General features: G+C 38.4%; 2 protein-coding genes across 2 annotated transcripts; both read right to left on the minus strand.

Annotated features, from left to right (window-relative positions):
• Positions 1 to 1769: 1769 nt before the first annotated feature.
• On the minus strand, positions 1770 to 8242 carry LOC140226531 (actin maturation protease-like). The gene is made up of 7 exons (XM_072306983.1): positions 8147 to 8242; positions 7371 to 7561; positions 6087 to 6170; positions 4486 to 4607; positions 3799 to 3925; positions 3230 to 3300; positions 1770 to 2320 (listed from the first exon to the last, which is right to left on the minus strand). The coding sequence occupies exons 2-7, from the start codon at positions 7520 to 7522 to the stop codon at positions 1959 to 1961; spliced, it is 918 nt and encodes a 305-aa protein (XP_072163084.1). The 5' UTR covers positions 7523 to 7561; positions 8147 to 8242; the 3' UTR covers positions 1770 to 1958.
• Positions 8243 to 11704: 3462 nt separating this feature from the next.
• Positions 11705 to 23478, minus strand: LOC140226541 (uncharacterized). The gene is made up of 4 exons (XM_072306994.1): positions 23422 to 23478; positions 18393 to 18930; positions 15931 to 16095; positions 11705 to 13631 (listed from the first exon to the last, which is right to left on the minus strand). The coding sequence occupies exons 1-4, from the start codon at positions 23426 to 23428 to the stop codon at positions 13517 to 13519; spliced, it is 825 nt and encodes a 274-aa protein (XP_072163095.1). The 5' UTR covers positions 23429 to 23478; the 3' UTR covers positions 11705 to 13516.
• Positions 23479 to 24964: the final 1486 nt, after the last annotated feature.

The following is a 24964-nucleotide window of genomic DNA, read 5'->3' on the forward strand; positions in this document are numbered from 1 at the left end:
GCCGGAGGCATTATGTTTTCGGGTTGTCCGTCCGTCCGTACGTACGTCCGTACGTACGTCCGTACGTACGTCCGTCCGCTTTCGTTTACGCGATAACTTGAGTAATATTTACTGGAATTTTACCAAACTTGGTCCAAGTATGAAGTATGATGGGGCAACGATTTGATAAGATTTTGGGTGAAATCGGCTAAAGGTCAAAGGTCAAAGGTCAAGGTCAAATCATGAAATTGTATCCGTTTACGCGATAACTCAAGACTGTATGGAGCAAATTTCACCAAACTTTGTTGGAGGATGATGTATGATGGGACAATTACTTGAATAGTTTTTCAGTGAAATCGGACAGAGGTCAAAGGTCAAAGATCAAGGTCAAATCCTAAAATTTATCTGTTTATGTGATAACTCAAAACTGGATAAAGCAGCTTTCACCAAACTTGGTCCAGGGATGATGTATGATGGGACAATTAGTTGAGTAGATTCTAGTGACATTGACAAGAGGTCAAAGGTCAAAAGGTCAAGGTCAAATGCTAAAAATGTTGCTATTTCCCCCATATCTATGCAATGCTAGCAGTTATTTTCTTGAAACTTAGTGTAGACATGTACTACTGCGTAAGGATTCTCCAGAGAGAGTTTCATGTCATAAGGTCAGAGGTCAAAAGGTCAAAGGTTAGGTGAAAATGTTTCAATATCACTTTTCTCCCAAATGGTTCAATGTATCTTCATGGAATATGGTACATATGCATGTACTGACTGGCAGGGATTATCTAGGGAATTTAGGGGTCATGGGTCAATAGTCAGGGGTTCAAAGGTCAAGGTCAACTCCTCAAAATGTTACTGCTGTATTTTCCTCATACATGTATACTAGTATATGCAATGATTGCATTATTAGTTTTAAAAGTGTTTGATATATGTACATGTATTACTTGATGGAGATTCCTTGGAAATGTCTAGCCAGAAGGTCAAAGGTTAAGGGTCAAAGGTCAGGTTTAAATGAAAAAAAAAATATTTTGTACTGTAATTACACTCTTTTTTCATACCTTGAAAATTAAACTCAATGCATAAACTTATATTAAGGTCGGTCAGAAGTCAAGTAAAAATTTTCAATTCCCCAAATATGTGTACCTGCACTCTTTAATAGACAATTATAGCAAACCCAGTTCGTGGAAAGTGAACATTCAAGATATTTCTGACAAACCTGTTATTTCGATATTTTGCCAGTTATGTGAAACTGTCATCACACATTGTCAAGACATTGTACTATACACCTATTGGGAGAATCATGCATTATGGCGGAGGCATCAGTCGCCGTAGCGACATTTCTAGTTTTTTCTGGCTTGGGTATATCATCTCTCAACTTCTCTCAAAATGTGTGTACAGTGTACAGTGGAACCTTGTTATAAAGGGGTCAGATAGAACAAAAGTCTCTTATACCAAGGTTATTTCACAGGTCCACAATCTTTATATTTCTTTGTTATTATAGCCTGATACAGTGTTAAACCTGATATAACAAGGTAACGGTCATGGTTTTCAGGGTCCTTGTTATAACAAGGTTCCACTGTATATCAAATAGAATGGTTTGAGAACGTTGATGGACAGCTATGGCAAAACACATTTAGAATGCTTATTGCATACAAAATATGCCTCTCAGTTGTCTGGAGACATCTAGACCATGTTGCATAAAGATGGTTATATATTACTAAAGAATTTAAACTTTAACATAAGCCAAAATTTGAATCTCAACATGATTTCGACAGCAAGTGAATATGTTCAGCACTAACATTTTTACTCTCTTTTTATGCTCATAAACAATTTACGCACAATAATCATCCTTTGAGGAAGTGATAAATGCAGCTGTATTGTTAAAGAGCAGCATGATGCAGTCAAACCACAGGCCTCTCTGTGTGTTTGCAGTCTGTGGGTGAAGATTCACATCCAGATATTGCCAACACTGAAAAGCCTACTCAAGCTGGACCCTCAGTGTTGAGTGTTTGTAATAAAATAGCCTTGAGAGCAAGGCTCTCTGTTAACCCTTCCTCGGGAAAGACAAATTCTCCCCGGAGGGCATGCTTTGTGGGGTCGTACTCCTCGAGGTTCTTGTTGCTCTCTGCAAGTGTCTTGAACGGCCAGAGGCCCAGTAGACGACTCTTGCCCTGCCTGGCAAACACATAGATGTGGGGTGTATGCATGAGGAGCTTGGGGAGGTTTGCTATGTCCTCAGCTGACCAGGGAGGGGTGAGGTAGACTAAATTTGTGGTAGAGAGGTCTTTCTTGCATTCCACAGGAAGAGTTGTCTTCATGTCTGGGGGGAAGGACAGCAGAAACCCTGGGAAGAAAAAAAAAACATAAGAAAAACATATATTATGAAATTCAAAAATCACACCAGTTGTACCTTACCTTGCCATCTCTGACCTAGCATATTCTACATTATCCTGTAAGCTCCGACAAGTCTCCTCAAATAAGTACAGGTATGTGTGAACTTCTCTATCACATTACAATGGTAAACCTTCCAGATGCTGCATTAAATGTACCATGATATATACACTGCATGCCTACACAATGTTTGTTTATAACTATGGTATGCTGTAAGTCTTGGAGAATGTAAGGGCGGCAATACATGCATTTAAAGCGTGCATCTTTGCAGCATCAAAAGTATGTACTCCAAAATAACATGGGCACTACAAAGGTTCACCTGCAGCATGGTTCTTCATCAGAACACACTGATGACTTTACAAATGTGGAAATTCCCTGTTTGAGCCACCCAAAACATTCTGCCCACTACAATAGTTTTATCACTGGTGGACACTGCACAACTAAACCAATTAGTTTAGACTTTGAGTAACTAGATTCTCCTGGAAGTGGCAATCCCTACACACTGAAGGAAGCACCATTTAATATCTTTTTGGCACAGGTTTACCAAATCAATCTGGTGTATAAGGGGATTAAGCTGTACAGCAGGGTTACAAGAGGATGATGTGATCCTGGTGATACAGTACACACATCATAACCTCCACACAGGGCTGCATTTAGAACATTTGAAAGACATTACTGAGGGCAAGTACAAAATACTGTATGTCTAAGGGAGTGGAAGGAGGACATAGAACTGTCACTAGAAATTAATGTGATAATTTATGAGAGTGAAATACACCAGTGATTTATAGGGCCTAGAGTAAACATGGTAAAATATCAAGGCCAGGCCCAGGTGGGATAAAAAAGTACTGCAACATTGCATCACCCGTGAGAACTGCCCAATGTGCCCTGTGTCCTTTCCTGGAAGCAGGCTCATGGTTGTAATCAGCATCATATCTGGAAGGATTTCAAGTCAAGGCTTACAAGGTGGGGGAAGGAATGGAGCACATCACCATATTTACATGTGTTTATCTTCAGAGATATGACATGGCATAATGAATTTCCAATAAAAACCAACTGAAGTACTGAGGAATGAAGATATCAGAATGATGTTTTGCAAGGCTGAGGAAAAATAGAAATCATATTCTGTATAAGCTGTTATTTTCTCGTACAGATATTTTTGTGAATGAGGTCATGGACATTTTCGCGAGATGTTCTTTTTGTGATTTGACACTGAGGCTATCAAAAGTGCATTATAATCCTAGCGTGTGGCAACATTTGCACACATTGTTATATTCGAGGTCAAACAGTGATTCACAAAATCGCGAAAATCAAACCTCACAAAAATAACAGCTTATAAATGCAGGAACTCATTGGTTTGTCAATATGCAATAATGACTTCAAATACTATGTAACCCCACAACTATCTCAATGGCTACGATAGGGTCAGGATACGGTATAAGAACTGGAAGACTTTTAGCCAGGTGGGTCAATATCTGCAAGGTGTTGGACATCAGGTCACCAGACAGCAACCTCCCAGTCATCTCTAACTCCTCTTGTGCTAATGTCAAGGTGTTTTTGGCTGGACAACAGAATTGACAAGAAGACAACAAGCAACATTGACTTTGAAAATGATAATGAAATTGGGTGATGTCTGTGCTGTATGACATGAAACAATAACAATTTACAAGATATAGTTAATAATGATAATAATAATAATAATAATAAAAATAATAATAATAATAATAACAAATACATTTCTGATTCCTCACACATTCATAACTGCCAAGTTCGTAGTAATGCTGAAATTGTACAATGTGGAGCACAAGACATATTATTTAAAAATCATCTTCTGGTCTTCTCTTTGAGATTAGAAATCTATGACTGCATGAAAACACTTAAAACATATCCAATCATCCATATCATACTCTCAAATGCGAATACAGGCCATTTACATGCTGTAGCCCAAGTTTGAATGCACAGCACTACTAATCACAATCTTTTATTAGCCTCACATAATAATGGGTAAATTTACAGGCCTACCAAAATATAGACTGGCATTGTTTTAAAGATCAGAGAAAGCAGAATAAAATCTAAGCCTGGTCAGGACAGTGAATGGGGATTAAGAGAACATTGGTGAACCTGAGAACATCTCTCCCTGTCGTGTGAAGTCTCTGTTCTTGGCTGCTTCTAAGATGGCTGCCAGAGTTTTGCCAGGCAGGCCCAGCATGATTGCTGCCATGCTCAAAGCCACCAGTCCACATCTATCACAAGACACAAACACACAGATCGCAGGCTGGTTTGTTTGCAGTGTTCAACAGGTAAAGGCTTCACCAACGGTCTGCTTTTATGGGTTACAGTTATACCATGGAGGTAGAACCTACCTCCATGGTTATACACAGATCCACTCACATACGGGAATCAATGGATTGCCTGCAGCATTTCCAGTGTGAGTATATCATCTGTTGAGAATGAGAAGGGCGTTAAGTGGTCGTGAACACTGGGTTTAGTGGCAACTGAACGCCCTTATCATTCTCAGTCGACGATATGTACTCACTTTTAAAAAGAACCTGAAATTCTCAGTACTTATGATGATTGGTGTACCTGGGTCCCGTTTCATAAAAATTGTGATCAGTAACAACTGCAACATTTCTATGACAAATATGCTCTCAGCCAATCTGATGCAAGGATTTCAGTAGCTTATAACAACTATTGTAACTTGTTATTGTCATCATTCATGTCAATGGTGTAAACTCCCTACAACCACAACTGTGCAGGGTATATACTACAGTTGAACCTCTATTATCCGGCCTCCCTTTATCCGGATCTCTCTATTATCCGGACGCAATGTCGCCATGATTTTTTTTTTTTTTTAATAATTACGGGAAGAAAGGGGGATTCCCAACTCCTTGAGAACTCCTACCCAAACACACATGAATTACATATTACTTCCAATATGATTAACATACATTGCATCAAATTTCCTTCCAAATTGCTTACCTTCAGACATTTCAACATCCCGAAACATCCCCAAATGTAACAATGAAGAGGTTGAAGTATACACATTACTACATGTGGTACTACAATGGGCTATGTGTATGTGTATGTATATGTACATGTATAAAGCATTGAGTCTCCCGTATCCGGCCAAATCCCTTATCTGGATGAGCCCCGGTCCCGACTTGTCCGGATACGAGAGGTTCAACTGTAATAGGTAAATTTAAGGCAAATAGGCAACCAACACATTTGGCAAAAGCTTCCCACAATAACATTGTAATTATCCAGACACTATTTCCCCACTGATCTTTGTATCATATTCAATGAGAAATATTCATATCTAAATATGTGTGTCATACAGTTACAACAGTGTTTGCCATAAATAAAACATTTATTCGAATGTAATATGCACTTCCTACATTCCAAAGTGCTTTTGTTTGCTTTTTCTCCATCTGTATTCTTTCCTGTTTCAAATGACTTAACAATCACATGGCAAACCAGAGTTGTATGAAGTCTTTTGATCTAATTAGATATGTTTAGACAGCGATCCTTTTAACCTCAAGGATAAGCTCTATGGGGTGCCAAGTGTTACATGGCTATTTCGTCATGAAATCAGTTGATTATCTCATTTAAACGACTCATTTTGTGACAAAATCAACTGTGACACTTGGCGCCCCATAGAGCTTATCCTCGAAGTTTGGGATCACAGTCTGAAAGTAACTAATATCACTGCTTGATACACTTACGTTGGACCCTCCTGACCAACATGTGTAACCTGCCGATTGCATGCCAACCATCTCGAACAGGAGTCACGATCAGATATTACTCTCCTACCAGAGAGAAAAAACAAACAAACAAACATAAGAGGCACTCTTTCTTTGTAATCAAAATCAAAGTTAGGCATGAATGACATCTCATATGCTCTCAACCTGAATCTACATGTACTACTCACTATATCTTGTCTTCCCCTTCATCTTCCTTGTGGCATCACCTATAGGGATCGTAATTCAATATAATCTAGGTCTTTTTGTCTGAAATGTCTACTGAACTATTTCTTCTTTCTTTTCTATTTTTTTAATTGCCTTTTATGTAACACTTTCAGAGTCTACAGTTTACATGAACACGATGGCAGCAAACCCTTTGAAGTTATGTTAACCCTTTGAAGGTGAGTCCCAAGAATACTCGGGCAGATGTCTATGGGAAATGTGTGTTATACCAAAATCAGGCTGTCCTCAACCAGTTAAAGAACTTACTGAACAAAAAAGAGGTCAACTGGAGATACTCTGAAATATTCAGGAACACTGCTCACTTTTAATCCACAACTCGGCACTTACTACACACAAACTTGGATCTAACAGGCCTGGATCTGAATAAGCAGAATTTTGAAGAGTATCATTAAAATGTTCATATTTTTAATAATAATAATAATTGATATTCAGTGAATGGGCCATTACCCAGGAGCCCTGGCATCACAAAGTTCCAAGTAACATATATATTTCTGATGTAAATTCCCCCAGTATGAGGATGATGATAGCAAACTATTGCTGAAATCATGGAGGTGAGACAAAATTGAAATCTGCAAACATGAGAGGAAAGTTGCAATCCAAATGTTGCATCTGTGCAGGGGGCTCACTTGACCATTTGGTTTGAATGTGGGATGAAACAGATATCACCCTTTGCAAAATCATATATGGAAGGAGAAAATCACAAATTGCTTAAATATTTGCTCATCAGTTTCAAATCCTCCCTGAGCCAAATCATGATGTCACACTCACTGCTCACTACTTTCTTTTGCTTATCACTGATACAGGTTGCACTTGAAACTTGTAACTTCACAAGTAGTCAGATTATGTGACTGTGCATGGATGGCTCACATGGAGAAACTGTGTCAAATATTCTGCAAAAGTTGATAAAAAGTTTATAACATACTAGTATGTATCATACTTCATTGAAGAAGACATACCATCAGCAATTAGGAAGGCAAACACAATCACAAAGCCTATAATTATCAAAATATTTGTGAATTTTACCAGTCTGGAAGTCTTTGAATGGTAACCCTTGTTTCCTCTTCTTCATTCAGTCCTGGAGTATGCACACTTCCACTTGCTGATGATGTGGATTGAACAGGTTTACTGGTACGCAGTGGAGGGGGAGGAGGTGGCGGCACTGGGTTTGATGCCATAGCAGATGTATCATTCTGACACACAGACCCCTATTACAGCTGTATGAACAGAAGTCATTATACTTAGAATACTTAGTAATAATAATAATACTTAGTAATAACATTATAAAGTTGTGGTGCAGTCATCAACAAATTGCTGGTCCAATTCAATTTTGTGTAGCGTAGGCCCTACGGCTACGGTAATTCAATTCAATTCAATTCAATTCGTTTATTCATCTCAATCATCATAAAACAAATACATTGTGAGATCAACATAGCAAACAAAAAAGAAGTATTGATGAGGAGAACGGGGACTACTCCATCAAGAGACTGATGGTATTTAAGTCAAGAGAATAACAGTTTGGAAACGAAACCCGTGCTCCGCACAGCAAGTGCAACTGCAAGTCAGTACAAGACAGCAGACTTGGTAGCCCGACCAGACGCTGTTACGCTATGCCGCGACGTACCACGTACAGCGACTGGGCTGTGTATAGTTACAGACTTGGTATCTCGGCAATACGACGTCGGACTGTACGGTCTCCCGTCTCATTCGAAGTTCGCTTTACCCGTATAAATCGGCTTGAAAGTGAATTAATTCGTCCGCTTCCTCACACATTACCATTAACTAACAAAATTTCAACTTACCTGGATCGGTACTCTGACGCATGTCATTCAGTGGGTATTGCATCTCCAAATGTAGGTAAAGAGGTGATAAAATGTATACATAACGCTCAATTAGGAGCTCTACAGGGATTCTCTAACCTCTAACCTGGCTGGAGCATCGTAGTTAGTTTAGCAATGCACAGGCACGGGTCGTCGGAGCCGCAGGTACGATGGCTGGCGGGGGGCGGCGCCGCGCGCACCAGCCACCGCACCCGGCCCCCGGCCGTACGACACACACAGAGTGATTCGGACCCGACCCGCGGGTGTTTCACACAGAAGTAGCCCGACTTGCGGACTCGTGCGGAGTTTTACAGCGGCTAGGATTATGGTATGGTACCGTATTTGGTTTCCCTGTTCAATCAGCCTTTCATTATTTACCACTTGCAAAGTTGCAGATGAAACAAATCCCAGATTTAGTGCTTCAAAATAGTTCTAAAATGTGAGTTAGGCATAGAAACAACAACTGTAAAAATTTTAATCAGGATTGTTACAAAATGTGAGTAAGCTTTGCTAAGAGATTGTTTTCAGACTAAAAATATGGTATACAGCGATATCTCCCTATATAATATATTTTTAGGTTTTATTGCATTTCTTTTTTTTTTATGATAGGATGTTTTGTGATACAACTGACCTACATATACACGCATGGGTGTATGCAACTTGGTCACGTATGCAACGTATTATGCATCAAGTGTGATAACGCAAAAATTAAAAAAAAAATCACTGCTCCCCAAAGTAAACTGTACCTTTCACCCTAGAAAGGGGGGGGGGAGGGGTTGAATCAACCCCCTCGATTTGCCGCGCATTTTTATTTTTATTTTTTTTTTATTTTTTTCACTGCGCCGCTCGATGACTTTTTACTTTTCAAGTCTGAACTCTCTCACACATTTTATGACACCATTTTCGTGAAAATCAGACATAGGGACCTACCGTAACGACGCTGCACAACCTTTTATATATGGTTGTCAGACCAAAAATGTCTCAAAAACGTGATTTTGTGTACAAAGTTTAAGCAAATAGTTTCCTCACCTTTTAATTATTTTCACTTTCAATGGCTGAAATCAATTAATTTTAGCATAGTTATGCTTAAAATAGGTTCTGTAATAAATTTTGTGGAGAAAAAATGAAAAAAACAAAAGGTTGAAAAATAAGGAAATGCAGATAAGAAATTCATAAAACAATAGAATACATAAGAAATCAATTTTGATACCAGATTTTTTTTTTCCAAGTACATTGTTAGGAATGCTACAAGGAATAATGTCACTAAAATTTAGGATGCCATTAGCTTTATTTTCTGAATTAGAGCAAGATTTATTTCACGCATATTAATATAAAATACAAAAAATGAGAATTTCAATTTTTTTTTAAATAGTTTGGTAGATTACACAACAGGTAATGTATGTGCCAATTGTCAGGGAGATTGTGCGATCGACGGCGGAGATCTCGGGGGAAGGGGGGTTGAATCAACCCTCCCCCAGCCACAGAACAGGCCAAAAAGCCTGCCTGGTTAGGGTTAATTCCATTACCACACCATGAACTGTATTTGTCTTTTCTATCAATGACAGCGCTAAACATTAAAATTCATATAAACTTCAGAGTGAATTGCTTGATTCTCAATCTGCAATTAATTCTTTTAATATCACTGAATTCACATAACTGGGTAAAACCACTCTCAGTCTGTCCAGAGTAGTAGAGTCTTTTTCAATAGTTACATCATGAATACTACATAGTAGCTGCACTCAGTAGCATCACATCATTCAATTCAAATAAGCACTAATATCACTTCTGTTGGAAAAAAAGGCTACTTCAAAAATCCCATAGATTTCATCCTACTCATCAAATTTCTCTGGTTCTTCAGATGTAGTTCTGGAAGTCAACATAAAATGGCAGTGGATTCAACTTCAAGACCCCCCCCCCCCCCCCCAGTTTTCATGCACATTGCACACACACACACACACACACACATGTATGACATTTGCTGTGTATTCCCTGCATACATTTGTGTATCACTAAAATCTTCATTCAAATGTCATGCTGCAGTGTCCTTTGTGGAAATTGTACATGACCTAACCTTGTACAAATTTACCGAGTGTGTAAGGCAAATGTGATGTGAAAATATATACTTTTGTTCATACATGTATGCTTCATCACCAGGAAAGCAGATACATGTATTATATACATGTGCATTGTAAAAAAGCAAATACTAGGTAGTAAGTGTAAATGTATTTACTATTTTGTTATGATTTGAATGCTGGAGTCTTCTGCATTCAAATCATAACAAAATAGTAAGCAGTCCAAAACAATAAATACACACACACACATTGCAGTAGTACAGTTCTGTATACGCCATATATTTAGCGAGTCTAATTTTTTGCAATTTGAGATTTCCTGACAAATTTGTGAGTGGTTAAATTTGTCATTGAAGAGTACACTAATGAAGACAGAAATGTATGCCTGCACATCTCATTTATGTCGGGACACAAATAGCACCCGACTCACCAAATTCACAACCTCACAAAATGTATGGTGCATACAGTAAATTCAATGACATGCATGCAGCATGTATCATTCAAAGAACAGGGGACATGTGACAAGTTGGCATATTTTTCATAATTTTATTATCAAAGACACACAGACAATACTCACATTGGTTAAAAATCACCATGAATTGTGATCAGTTAATCCACACAACTTAATTGACTTCATATAAAAACATAAATGAACTTTCAAACACAAGCACAGTAATCACTGGTACTTGGCAATACTCCATGATGATAATGAGGACTTCACCCAAGAACCAGGACATAGTTGAAGATATAGCAGCCTTCAATTACATATGTACACTTCATCAATGGACAGCTTGAAGCATTACAGCACTTACTGTAAAGATTCTGAATTCGAGTAACGGTCACAAGTCTACAGGGCTTTTTTTTTCCATCTCCACAGCTACTATGCTAGTAACTACTGGTGACAATGTACATGCCCTACAGCACTGTCGCCCAAATGCCTAATAAGCAATAACAACTATCAAATGGTGCACTTCTCAATGTATGTCAATCAACTTGTTAGCATTCACAGGTGCCTCCTTTAATTTTTGGAGGTCAACTTAAATACTACCTCATTAATTTCTCATTTCATGTTAATCAAAAGGGTGAGCTTTAAAAGAAAATCAGGACAAAGGGTATTCATTGTAGGCCTACATTATTTTCTCATTCATGGTGATATGCAGCCAGTGGCCATATTCCCCCTCCCCCCACATACACAGAAGAACAGAAAAAGTCTTGCATGAATACATGGGTACTCCAGTTCTAACCTACACAGGAGTAAAGGTATGTTCACTTGTTCCCCTATAAAAAAAGAAAGAATACAGCTGTAATAAGTTATATGTTGTCTTGTTTTGTTTAGGACTGTGTGTATGTGTGTGTATGAGTACTCCGACTAAAGAACCTTTGGTAGCTACAGGGAATTTACCCCGAGGGAACAACAAAACACAATCATGGGAAATCCCCCCCCCCCCCCCCCCGAAAAAACAAACACACAAACAAACAAACTGAAAAAAAAAAAAAAAAAAAACAGTGTCCTGTTACCCCTGTTGCCCTGTTAAAATCCTTATGACAACAAGTGACAAGCAATCATGGACACACATGCATTACTGGTACAGTGTATATTAAATCAACAAATCATGGAATGGTTCATGGTGAAGGATTTCCTATCTAGCATATTTGTTGTGATTTAAACTCCAAGTGTTGATAAAAGGCTGTTTGCTTGCTGCTGTAGTTGTTGGTGGGGTTTTTTTTTAGTAACTGGGAAACAGCTTGTGAGGATACATGGAAAAATAGATCCACTTCATTTTTTTATTTTTTTCTGCATATCATAAAGGACCAAAGTAAATAAATCTAAAATGAAAACATTTGTGATGCTACACATAAAACCAGTTGCTCAATTGCTTCAATAAAATCAATTAGACTTTGAGAGAGAGAGAACACCAGTGCAAGGATACACTCATAATATGAAATTAATATTCTCTGATGAGTGTATACATCTAAAGAGTTAATCTCAGAAGTACAGGTATAAACAGGGTACATACACGTATACAACGTACCACCAAAATGCAAAGCATCATTGCAGAGCCCAATCACAGATTTACCGAGGGAGCTCTTCGTCCACATACACTGCAATGCAACTGATGTATGCATTTCATACATTACTACTCTTTTCCTTGGTTTGAATTTGGTGAAAAACAGAGTTTACAGGTTTTCAATTTGTGGCCACTAAAATCATGGGTTTTCACTGCGATGCCACAGTGTGCTAATCACACAATAATAAGCAAAAAATATCCTCCAAAAATACCCCTGGCCATGGATGAAAGACATGACCTGGGTTGGTTGGTTGGTTGGTTGGTTGCACAGTGCTTCTTTCCCCGACTACGAACACTATTTGTGCACTGGTCTTGTGAGTGAGATGCAGCCCAGACTGGATCCAACTCTGCTACTGAGCCATCCCATGATGCATCTGAATCTGGGCTGGGCGGGAGACAATTTCAAATTGGCTCCATCCCAAATTGTTTACCTTGCTGGGCAAACCTTTAAAAACATCTGATGTGGATGGCTCATGATCATTAGTGATCACATTATGAGATGTCCTACAGACATCTCGCTGATTTTTTTTTTTTTTTTTTTGACTATGATAACTGCTTCCAATCTGCTCCATTTAACAAGACATGAAATACAATTTTACACTAGTCTACATAAATTTGGAAATTTATGCAACTTTATAAATCATAACCATATAAACCAAATCTTTGAACAGCATAGTGCCTACTGCACTAGAAGTATGACAAGACAAGAGTGAAGGATTTGTAAAGGTGAGACCAATGAGTAAGCACCATCAACCTTCCTTGATGACAGATATCCATCCTAATGCTATAGAAAAAAAAAAAAAGTGTTCCTGTACCCTGTCAGAACATACTGCTCCTACATGCAGTTCATACCACTGGATCATGAACATGCATACGGTATGAATACTAGAAGAATATAAATACCCAGGTAACTGCTTTGCTTTGACAGCCTCACATTGCAAATCGCATCAGGGGTCCACATAAACTCTTATCCAGGGATTACATGCAAGTAACTAAATTTAATTTCTCATGGGACGGATATCTGCAAAACATTGGGGTCATTTGTGGAAAGCAGATATATCTGGCAAACAGTGTCTGCCTGTATTTGAGCCCAGTATCATAAATACCTGATGCGATTCTCAGCTACCTAACGCATGACTGAGACACAAAACACATTCAAATCACAAAACAGTATGCCACTTTACTTTCTCTTCAGCTCCCAATAAAGAGCATGTTTATCGTCGCGGTGGACTGCGTCTGGGTCGGTCGTATCCGTGGTCAAAGTTTCGGTCATATCCTCTGTCTGGTCCTCGGTCATACTGCGAGCGCTCCATACGTCCACTGCTATAGCTGTCGTCATAGAATTGGAGAAAGGACAAGAACAGAAAGAGTAATTACCAAATGGTAGATGTGCATAAATAGACCATTACTATGTGTCTCATTAATTCACACTACAACCATGTGACATAGTCACACATTGATTTTCTGCCTCAAAATAAAATACACCAATAGCACTTAATAGCACTTACAAAGTGTATCTCCACACCAAAGGATTCGTTCCATAATTACATTTCTCTGAGTCATTATTGTCTCAGTGGGGGGGGGGGGGGGGGGGGGACAAATACAAGCCTATTATGGAATATGGAATACACCATATGAAAAGAAATTCAGTGTGCATTTCCATACCATGTTCAAGTTGGCTTAACAGAGCAAAACCTAACAAACTGAATTGCAGAACTTCCATCAGAATCAGTTACGGGATTTTAATGTTTTATCTATTCCATGAAACAGTCATATCTAGTAGCAAAACGTAATGTAAAACCAGAAATATTTGCATGCTTTTTAGTTTCGCAAATTTTGCAAGAACCAAGATTCACAAAGTTAAAATGCACACAAAAGTTCTCGTCTACACAATATGCACTGATGCAAGTGCCAATTCACAAAAATTTCATGCCACAAAAAAAGGTCGCTGGTTCCAATTCGCTGAAATTTCATGCTGTAAAATATTCTTGCTTTACAGTATGCAAATTAGATGAAGAAATGTCGCTGCCTTTGAGTCTCCCACTGACCTGTACACAAATCTTCACTAAATTTCCTCTTTTTTCTATCAAATCAACACACTCACATACACACATACACACACATTATTGTTTTGTAATTACACAATCACACACACACACACACATTATTGTTTTGCAATTACACAAAAAATATTACTTTAAGGGGAAAGAATTTCAGTTGCAACATTATTGACACAAAACACAATTTTCCTTCTTTTTTTTTCATATTATCAATGGGAATTTGATGACACCATCACCTCAGTTGATTTGCAGGTGGTTACAGACCAAAATCATTACTTAGTGAAACAATATGAAACATTTGAAAAATCCACATCACCCTTATTCTTTATCTAATCTTGACGGAACTTCTCTTCTGTTCATCTGATTTCACTCTGGATATCCACGATACAAGTCAATTAGAACGTGATGACAAAGTGTACTTTGACACACTTGCTTTAATATGGTGCACTCATAAGACTTTTTTCTTCCACCCCTCATACAGCTGTTGTATTGCTAACAGACATACAACGTGTCATACATGTACATCACATGCTACTTGATGACTTTTTGAAAATAAAACAAAGAATTACACAATTTCAGGGGAAGCATGACAAAAAATGGCCTTCATTCAATTTGAAATGCAGTGAACTTGGGATATTACTCAAGGGGTGCAAAACTATGCTTCAATAAATAGAGAACTTCGCTACAATAAAGTCAACAGCATGATAAAACAGAAGAAAATAATGGCAATCATTGACAATGAATGACTTTTCACAAAAACAGATAAAGTTGCTCAAATACTGCATCTTATAGTTGTTTTTAGGTTGATTGCCTTGTTATGCTATAAACTTAATTGCTTCCTTCCCCATGGAGTAATATGCATAAAGGTCATATGCTGAAAGTAACTTCATGCAGTATGGAAAGGAGGGAGAGAGAGAGAGAGAGAGAAGCAAATAACTTTTGCAGAATCATTATCTTGCATGATATAACTTTTGCAGCTTTGGGTATTTTGAACTGGATGGGTGAAGCTCGAGATGCAACCATTTTGCAAGAAATTATTCACAACCATTACACAACCACTCTGAAAAGGAACACAGCAGCCGAGTTCAAAATGTGTGTACTTGCCAAGCAGCATAACATAAAATATCTGAGCTTGAAAATAAAGTGCTACTCCAGTGGTTATTTTTTTCAATCTTTATCTTTCATTATAATCACAGAACCCCCTCCCCCCCCCCCAAAAAAAAAGGAATATGAATAGGGGTTTATAAACTCTGTGTGGCTAAAATCATAATCAATGAATATAATATTTCACTGAAAACAACACTAACATTTCTTTTAATTCTAAACCATTTGAAACTTCAATAACTTTATCTTTTGTATGTCATCTATGATGATTGAGGATACATCAGAACTTCCACCTGCCTGAAGAAAGTTCTGTATCACTGCTCAGTATATTGGACACAATATGCTGGAGAACTGCTTGCTTGTTTTGGAGAAGTAGTCTTCAACATTTTATTTAAAGTATCTACTTGAAAAGACTGACAGTAGATTTCACAAAAGAATACTTAAGAAAACCATTCTGCATTTACCTAGGTGGGGGCGCAACAGGGTAGTCCCTTGGGTCTCGATCATAGTCTCTTCTTTGTTCACGGCGCACGTAATCACGACCACCTACGTCACGCCCACCCCCATAATCCCTGCCACCATAATCGCGACCTCTTGGTCCGGTAGGGGGTCCACCAAAACCAGGGCTCCTAAAGTAAGACAAAGCAAACGCATTATACACTGCACGACACGTTTGTTGCAAGAATATCCTGAAATCAAATGTTATAATAGACTAAACAAAAGGTATTTTGTGCAATCATAATGATATTACCGGTAATACTTAAATAACAAGGAACTAATGTAGGCACCAACATTATTGGGTGACACTTGTTAAAGGTCATCAAACTGTTGCTAGCTCATCTCTACGCTATTGCTCTGATTTTACTTGAGTGGTTAGTTGATACAGCTTCATAAGGCGTGTCTACTCAGTTCAGTCCGTGGATATTTATATACAGCGAAAAAAGTTGTAAATCCTCCTATGAGACTTCGCTATCCCGCTTCGCGTCTTCTGATCCCAAATGCTCGCTCTTGTTATTGTACTAAAGCGTACTGTGACTGTCGCGATGGGTAAAGATTGCGATAGTATACTAGCTTGCGACGAATAGGTGCGTGGTAGAACATCAACTGCTGTGCAATATTTAGCAGTGACAGGGTTGCGAACTTGCGAAGATTACTGGACATCACTTACGACATGAAAAGACCACACATATAAGCTCCTCCTTTGAAGGCATTATGAGGTACAAGCTTAACAGATTTGATGATAATAATTGGCATGCATGGGACTTACAGGCAGCATGAATTCCTAGTACCCAATATTGAGATAAATGAGAGCACTTTAGGGACAGTACACAGAAAAATATTTGTTACTTGTGTCATGATTTGAAAGGTATGCCTCTGCTTGCCCAGCTTCATAGGTCATCCACAAACTTTGTAATCTTTCTCTTTGTGTAGGTGAGTTATCATTTGCTCATCCCCTCTTTGCAACAGCATTTCTTTTATAACGAAAATACTGTGATGTACATTGTACATGACACTGTGGTCATGATCTCTAAAATTTGTGCAAATAGTGCACTGAATAGTGATCTTTGACTTTCTACCCATAAACGTTGCTTAAATTCTTCTTCCATTTAACTTAAAAAGACATACATTCAAGAGACCATTTTCTGCCAATAGTTCATGAATATCTGCTCTTGACAAGTTTCTTTCACTCTCTCTCTCTCTCACTCACAGACTGATATTTTCCTAATTTTGCCCAGCTGGCAATATGTGATGCATACATGATAGTCTACAAAATAAAATGTTAATTTTAGAGATCTGTCCCATAAGGTATTGTAGTATGAAGACAATTGCAAGTTCTCATAAATATGGATATATACATATATATATATTTTTTTTTTTTTTTGGGGGGGGGAGGAGTGGGGGAGTGGTGTGAGGGCAGGAACATGATGATGCTCATTAGTAGACATTACAATAGCGAGGGGAAGGGATTAAGATTTGGCAATGGAACCTCTCTTTACTTTTTAAACAGCACTATTGGTCCTACAATTATATTTACACATGCATTCTAATACACATAGTGTAAAAAAAAAAAAAGAAGAGCAAAACATGACTGATTCATTCATGCCAACATGCACAAAACATTTATGCTGATATGGGAGCTGGTAATTGAACACAAACTATGGGAAATATTCCTTTCTGTTGAAAGTTCACAATGCAGAAGCACAGATGCCCTCGCTTCTAGTATGTTAACTATGTGATATAAGACGATCTCTTCAGTCCTCTAAAGAGCATCTGACTGAGGGAGATGGAGAGCGAGCGACTGCTGTTACAATTCTTTCAGTCTTCACTGTTTTAATTACACGCAATATAACAACAGTGACATCGAAACTCAGCAAACAGGGGTCGATTTTCTCAGAATTGCGATTTCACGCGTATCCAAGTGATCTGTGCTAAAATATGAAATCGAGGCACGAAAGAGAAGTATCTATTGCTGTCTCGCTGGCTCCGCTACAAAGGTGGTAATGAATTAAATGAAAGGATTGCCTTATCATGGATCATCAAGTGCAAAACAGTCTACAATCGCGTAGAGCTGTGGGAGTCATTACACAGCGAATTGAAAGGAAAGCTTGACAAAATTGCGAAGTTAGCTTGATGTGGGACACTGATAGTGCCATTATTGCGTAGTTGTCAACATGGGGATAAGAGGATTGTAAAGGGGCTCCAGTTGATAAGTCCCCAAGACAACCACACTTGTCCAGTTGAATTTGCGAGAAGAGAAATTTTCCAACTGCTGCAAAGATAACACCAAAAGACTGGAGCAGTAAAGAACATCTCTGCGTTTTTGTTTTTGTTTTTGCTTTTTCTTTTACTTTTCAAAGCAGATGTTTAGCTATATCAAATCGACCCCTTTCGCTAACATAAGTTGCACACTTCCACTAAGCGATACCTGCGACGAACTGGTGATCTGCTGCGATACGCTGTCTCTCCGTAACTGTATGAATCGTTATATCTCGAACCCCTGTTGTCATCTCTGTAGCCACCACCGCGACCATAGTCACCAGATGCGTAGCCACCACCGCTGCCACGGCCATAATCGCTAGAATAGTCGCGATAAGAACCCCGCGGTGACCGTGGTGCTCCGTATCTTCCTCCCCCTCCACCGCTGGGTGGTCGTCCGCCATCGCGTCTCCCTCCTCCTCCTCTACCACCACCTCTTCCACCACCTCCGCGCCCACCACGACCATTCTGGGCACGAGATGGCTCCACTTTAATACGACTTCCGAGGAGAGTGCGACCATTAAGCTCTCGCAGTGCTGTCTCCGCTTCTGCCAAAGACTCATACTCTACGAAAGCGAAGCCTGGTGGGCTGCGAGCCATCCACACATCTACAAGACGGCCATATTTACCGAATTCTCTTTGTATGTCTTCCTTGGTGGTGTCATGATTGAGGTCGCCGACATAAAGTCTGCCTTCTAGAAATTGGTCTGATAAGATGTGACGAAAATGCAGTAAATGAGATAAGTTGTATAAACATGATTTTAAATATACTAGATAGGTTAAGAGAATTATTCATGTTTACACTAGGGACAATGAAAAAAGTAGAGGAATAGAGCACAACCATTTAAAAAATGGATAGAGAAAATTATCTATGTACACATCATGAAAAGTCAAGCAATTACATAATGCATTTTCATGAGCATCCTACCATTTGAGAATCTTAAAAAGTCTATAGAGTGTATCATGCTTGTACTGTATACAGCTGTATGACATTTGAAACAGTACACCTTAATTTGTACATAATAGAGAAACTGTTTAATGGAATGAATATTTTCTTACACAATGGCCCGAATTCACGAAGGTGGTACAAATGAAACCGTAAACCATGGACAAAAACCATGGAGCGCCAAGCGTCACATGGAATATTTCGTTACGAAATCAGTCATTTCGTCGATGAAATGATTATTTTGTAACGAAATGACAATATTTTGTAACTAATTGAACATTTCGTCCACAAAATGATAATTTCGGTAACGAAACAGACATTTTGTCGACGAAATGACCAATTTCGTAACGAAATATTCAGTGCGACACTTGGCGCTCCATGGTTTTTGTCCATGGTTTACACCATGGTTTAATTTGTACCACCTTCGTGAATTCGGGCCAATAGGTGTAAAATACAATGTAGTAATATTTCTCTTGTCAGTATATTTTGAGAAAAGTAAGGACTTTGCATGAAATCAAAGTCACATACTGAAAAAGTGGATATTTTCATGGGAGTCATTTTTTTTTGGCGCAAGATTGGGTAAAATGAATTCCTTGTGTTTTTACAATTGTAATTCCGCTAAATCAGGCCATTATTTCCTTGAACATATGACAAGCAAAACTAATTGTTTGTTTTTATTTTCATGCTAACTTCTGGTTGCGCAAAATGCAAGAAAATTTCCACATTTACAGTACTACAAAATGACCACTGTAACATCTTAATACAAGATTGTACGAGTTAAATCCATCAGCCAATCACAATGACTATGCTATATCAGAAACTGTTGCATTTACACTGATTTCCCCCTCCCCCTTTTTTTATACAGTGAAATTGGTTTGACAGTAACTGTAACTAAACCTTAATTGATACTCTGTTTCACTCTTAGGGCTCTACAGTCTATATCACACTGACAAAATAAAGGCAACTTGTATTACTCAATCTGTTTAAATCTCACAACAGTTATATCAATTTACTCTGCTGCCACCAAAGTACTTCAAAGTTGTTCAACCACATTCCTTACTTCAACAAGAAAGTCCAGTAAACTCTGCAAATGTTGAAGCCACACAGGTTGATTGTGCAAACATTGTACACTAAGTACGGTCAATTTCAAAGTCAAGAAATAAAAAACACTGTTTTTTTATTTTCCTTAGAAACTGGAAACTTAAATATTGCATAAATCGAAGCTTTTTCTCATCTTATACACTGTACTTCATTGTGTCTGAACAATGAGCATGTTCAGACCTTGTCCTCAGGCAGTTCTTTCCCTCCATAAAACCCTAAAATAACAATTTCTTCAACCCTTCACTTATTGCATTTTCTCGCGTACTGTAAAAGTGGATATTTTCGCTTGACTAATTTTTCGCACTTGGCCGGGTTGGAAGAGTTTCGCGTGTTTTTAATTCCGCGGAATCAAGACATCACGCACAGGCACATATGGCAAGCAAAAATATTCGCGTGATTTTATTTTCGCGCTAGTTTCTGGTTGCGCGAAATGCGCGAAAATTTGAACACCGCGAAAATTTCCACTTTTACAGTAGTCCTAACATTGGTACACATGTTTATCAAGTCTATACTCAAAAATAACATTCAAAACTTTACCTTAACCTTACCTACAAATGTACAAGTTTTGTAACTGATGTTTCATTTTATATTGAATACAATTTAATTCTCAAAGCGTACTGGGAACCATGATGAAATGTTTCAGCTCACTGCAGGAAAACTTAAAATCAATTTTTGTATTATACATAAAAATTCCATTGTCGCACTGTTTGCATTTAGAATGCTTACAGTATTATGCTACCTGTATGGCACACTCTTGACCACATCTTCAGGTGCTATAATGTGTAGGCACACTTGTACAAATGTAGCAAGGCAAGCTTCTCAACCTACTTAGCATGGTATGGTACAATTTGGACATATTCAGGTTACTCTTCAAAGTATGGTTCTTACATGTTTGCCATGCATCAAAGTTTAGATGGAATACACAGTCTTTTACAGATTAGGCCAAGTAGAAAGAAAGTACAAATTTTTGTAATTTCTTGTCCGGATTTTCGGAGACAGATGATGTGAGAGAATTCATTCTCTTAACAATGGCAAGAACATGCTTGCTGAAACTTGGAAACATCAGGAGTGGATACACAAAAGATGCAAACAGGGACAAGGAAGACAAATTTGTAATATTTTCATAAGCATTTTTAAAAATAGTTATGCCTAGTTAACCTAAAAAAAAAAAAAAAAAAAAAAAAAAAAAAAAAAAAAAAAACTGAAGTGGTGCCAAAATTGGACATGTGGAAAGGATGGATGAGAAACTACTTTCTTTTACTTGGTCTGACCATTTACTTACAGAGTGACACACATACATAGTAACTATATTTCAAACCAATTTCGTCTTGTCACAACAAAATAAATTTCTTTCCACTGTTGCATATAACACAGATATTGCATAAGTCATAACATGTACTGTACACTGTATTTGTCATGTGGTACAGAAGACCGACGAAACACAAACTTCAAATTAATACTTCAAAAACATACTTCATCTTGTGTGTAGTGCATCAAAAAACAACCAATGCACAACTTACAAAAAAAATGTGTAATGCAGAGCAGGTTTGAAAGAATATTTGAAAATATTGCCTACACAGACACATTTCATCTTTTGTTGGAATTACTGAAATACTGTACATGTACAACCTGTACTGTACACAGATTGAGTCTACAACTACCAGTTTACCACTACACATCACCACATGCATCACAGCAAGATTACCACCCAGATTAAAATTGTACAACTCTATTTAAAACACAGGCAATTCAGCCATATGGGTAACTAGCTGCCTCTTCTTTCAGGAGAGCTTGAGATGCCAACATTGTCAACAAAAAGCAGACTAGACCATCATAGTCATACCTCTGTTTCATAGCAAGGTTCAAAATGTTAATGTTAGAAGTCAAACAAATGCTCATGTCGCCAGTCGGTATCAAGTTCAGAGGAGATAGTCTAGTGTATCAAAGCAAAAGGCCCTTAAAACCGCCACCCTGCATACAAATGAATTATAGGCATACAGGAGCTAAAAGCGCAATGAGCAAAAATAAATGTGCAGGACTGTGTGCAGTATGCTTGGAACTTTGCTGGCTTACCACAAACAAGCAAACCGAGGAAAAAACAGGCCAGTTTTTCTTGAAAATAAAAAAATAAATTTATGTAAGAAATACCTATCATAATGAGAATAACCTTCAATCCCGTCCTTACATACTGTACAGCCTGTATGTAAATTGTTACCACGGTTCCCTGCAAGCGTCTCTTGTGTGCTTCATTATTATGGGGACGTGGTTGTGATGAGGTGCGGGCCTTTTTTTTTGGGGGGGGGGAGGGGGATTAAACGCATTATGAAAGTAAAAAACCTGCATCAAGGTTTGACCTCCCGTGCCAAAATCTGACCTTGTTCAAAACTAAGTAAAAGCATAAGTTTTGATGTTTCTAGTTTCTACAACAAGGAAGTAGCCCTCAGCTCAGTCAAAGTCGGATGGTAATCATTGTACGTCCTACAGTGTACGTACATATGGTCAAATTATGGGCAGCTTATGCCAAGTTATGGGCGATCTTGTGCGTGGTCAACACAATTCTAGCTGTTGTTGTATGACAATAAAAGCTGTGACTCGAATAAATGACTGGTCCGGTCCTCTGCATCTGGCTCCGAGTCTGACCTGAGGCCCCTGAGCTGAGCTGAGCTGACTGGCTATGCGGTCTCCATATCTGCTTGTCATACTCAAGCTCCGACCATCATAACTCTAAACTTTCAATTTTGGATGGCAGATCCTTGGCTGACCTGGCGATGGTGCAAGCTGTCCTGAATTTGCGGAGCACAAGGCAAAGGCTGAAAGCTCTCCCCAGCTTTGTGTAGGCTCCTTCAGTGCAGTACGTGCGCGTAGCGTGGCGAAGAGTGTGATGAACGCTGCCATGATATGCACGGTGCACGGCATGGCATAGAACGGGCTTAGGGCAACAAGGAGTGCGACAGCGTAGAACGAAGGCGAAGAGGATACACACCGCGATAAGACATGAACAGAAACATAATTCTACAACTCTTAAAGATATGTGAAGTTGATATCAATGGTCCACCCATTTCTAGGAAATATAAAGAAAACGATTACGGTCAAATCACACGGAAAACAAACCAAACTACAAAATATTTCAGCAAATTGTCAGCAGTCTTACCCTTCATTCTGATGTCCGGTTATTCGACGCGTCCTAGATGCGATGACGTAGGATTTCGTCGCGCTATTATTTCGCTACCGGTACCCGTACAGCTACTAGTAGAACGAGCGCATACGTACTGTACGTACTACAACAATACCGCTTCGAAGAATATTACTGACGCCCTCTAACGATAAGAGAAGCAGCAGATTGGCTGCTAGTCGTAGTAATGTAGACAAAAATTCTCAATGTTTAAATTATCGAATTTTTAAACAGGATCTTCATTTTGAAAAGTATTTTCGACACCTTAATGATTCACAGGCAAAAATTTTATGTAAATTCCGCTGCGCTAATCATAAACTGCCAATTGTTTCTGGAAGATACAATCAGATTCCAAGAAACGAAAGATTTTGTACCCATTGTAATGAAGAGAAAATTGGCGATGAATTTCACTACCTTTTTCAGTGTAGACTCTTTAATGAACAACGAAAGAAATACTTAAAAAAATATTACTGGAAATACCCAAACACTATGAAGATGGATCAATTATTCAATTGTCAAAAGAAGACAGTCCTTTCTAATTTAACCAAGTTTTGTAATTATATAATGACACATGTTTAGATTGTTAGTATTTTTTATCCTTTTTGCAAATACTACATGCCTTTTTTACAGGCTGTGCCTTCTTTACAATTGATATATAACTTATTTGTCTTTTCACTCTCTCCTCCTTTTTTCTTCCATCTCTCTACTTCTTCTTCTTCTCGTTCCCGTCTCCATATTTCCTTCATTCTTGTTCACTTAGCGTATGAATTCATTTCCGTATGTCTGTGCGTTTTTTTTTTTTCTGTTTCTATTTTTCTTTTTTTTCCTGAACCAAAAGTCACTCGTATATCTTTTGATAATTCATCAGTCTTGTGTCCTTCTCACTCTCCCTCTTCACTTACATATCCCTTCTCTCTCTCTCTCCTCTCTTTCTCTCTCTCTCTCTCGTCATATTTCCCTTTTTTTTTAACCATATATCGTGTATATATTGTATATTTCTGTACATTTTTTTTCTTTTCATCAATCGCTTTTCATTATTTTTTTGTTGTTGTTGTTTTGTACACTTTTCAGAGTTATTTGCAATTATCATTTATTGATATTATAATGTGCTATATGTTTTTCATTGGACTCCGATACCCAGAGTTTGGGTTGTGAGTAAATAAACTTTCAAACTTTCAAACTTTCAAACTTTCAAACTTTCAAAACATAGTGGAATGCGTGTTTACCCAGGAAATGCGCAGCCACAAAAACTTGCTACCACCGCCATTTTGTTAGGTCAATTTTTCCTTAGTTATATGGAGTGCGGGCTGTGTCTCCGAAGCGTAAGCCATTGTCATATACAAACGTGCATTGTTACGTCATAATCACTAGCCACTGGACGGCGTACTCTTGCTTGCGCGCGTACCAGTGGCCCACGTCTGACCGCGCCTAAGCGTGCACTCCATATAAGGAAAAATTGCCCTAAGAAGATGGCGACGCAACACGTTAATTTGGCTGCACGGTCTCGTGTATGTTGGAAATA

Source organism: Diadema setosum, chromosome 1, assembly GCF_964275005.1.
Source record: "Diadema setosum chromosome 1, eeDiaSeto1, whole genome shotgun sequence".
In the NCBI taxonomy this organism is placed as follows: domain Eukaryota; kingdom Metazoa; phylum Echinodermata; class Echinoidea; order Diadematoida; family Diadematidae; genus Diadema; species Diadema setosum.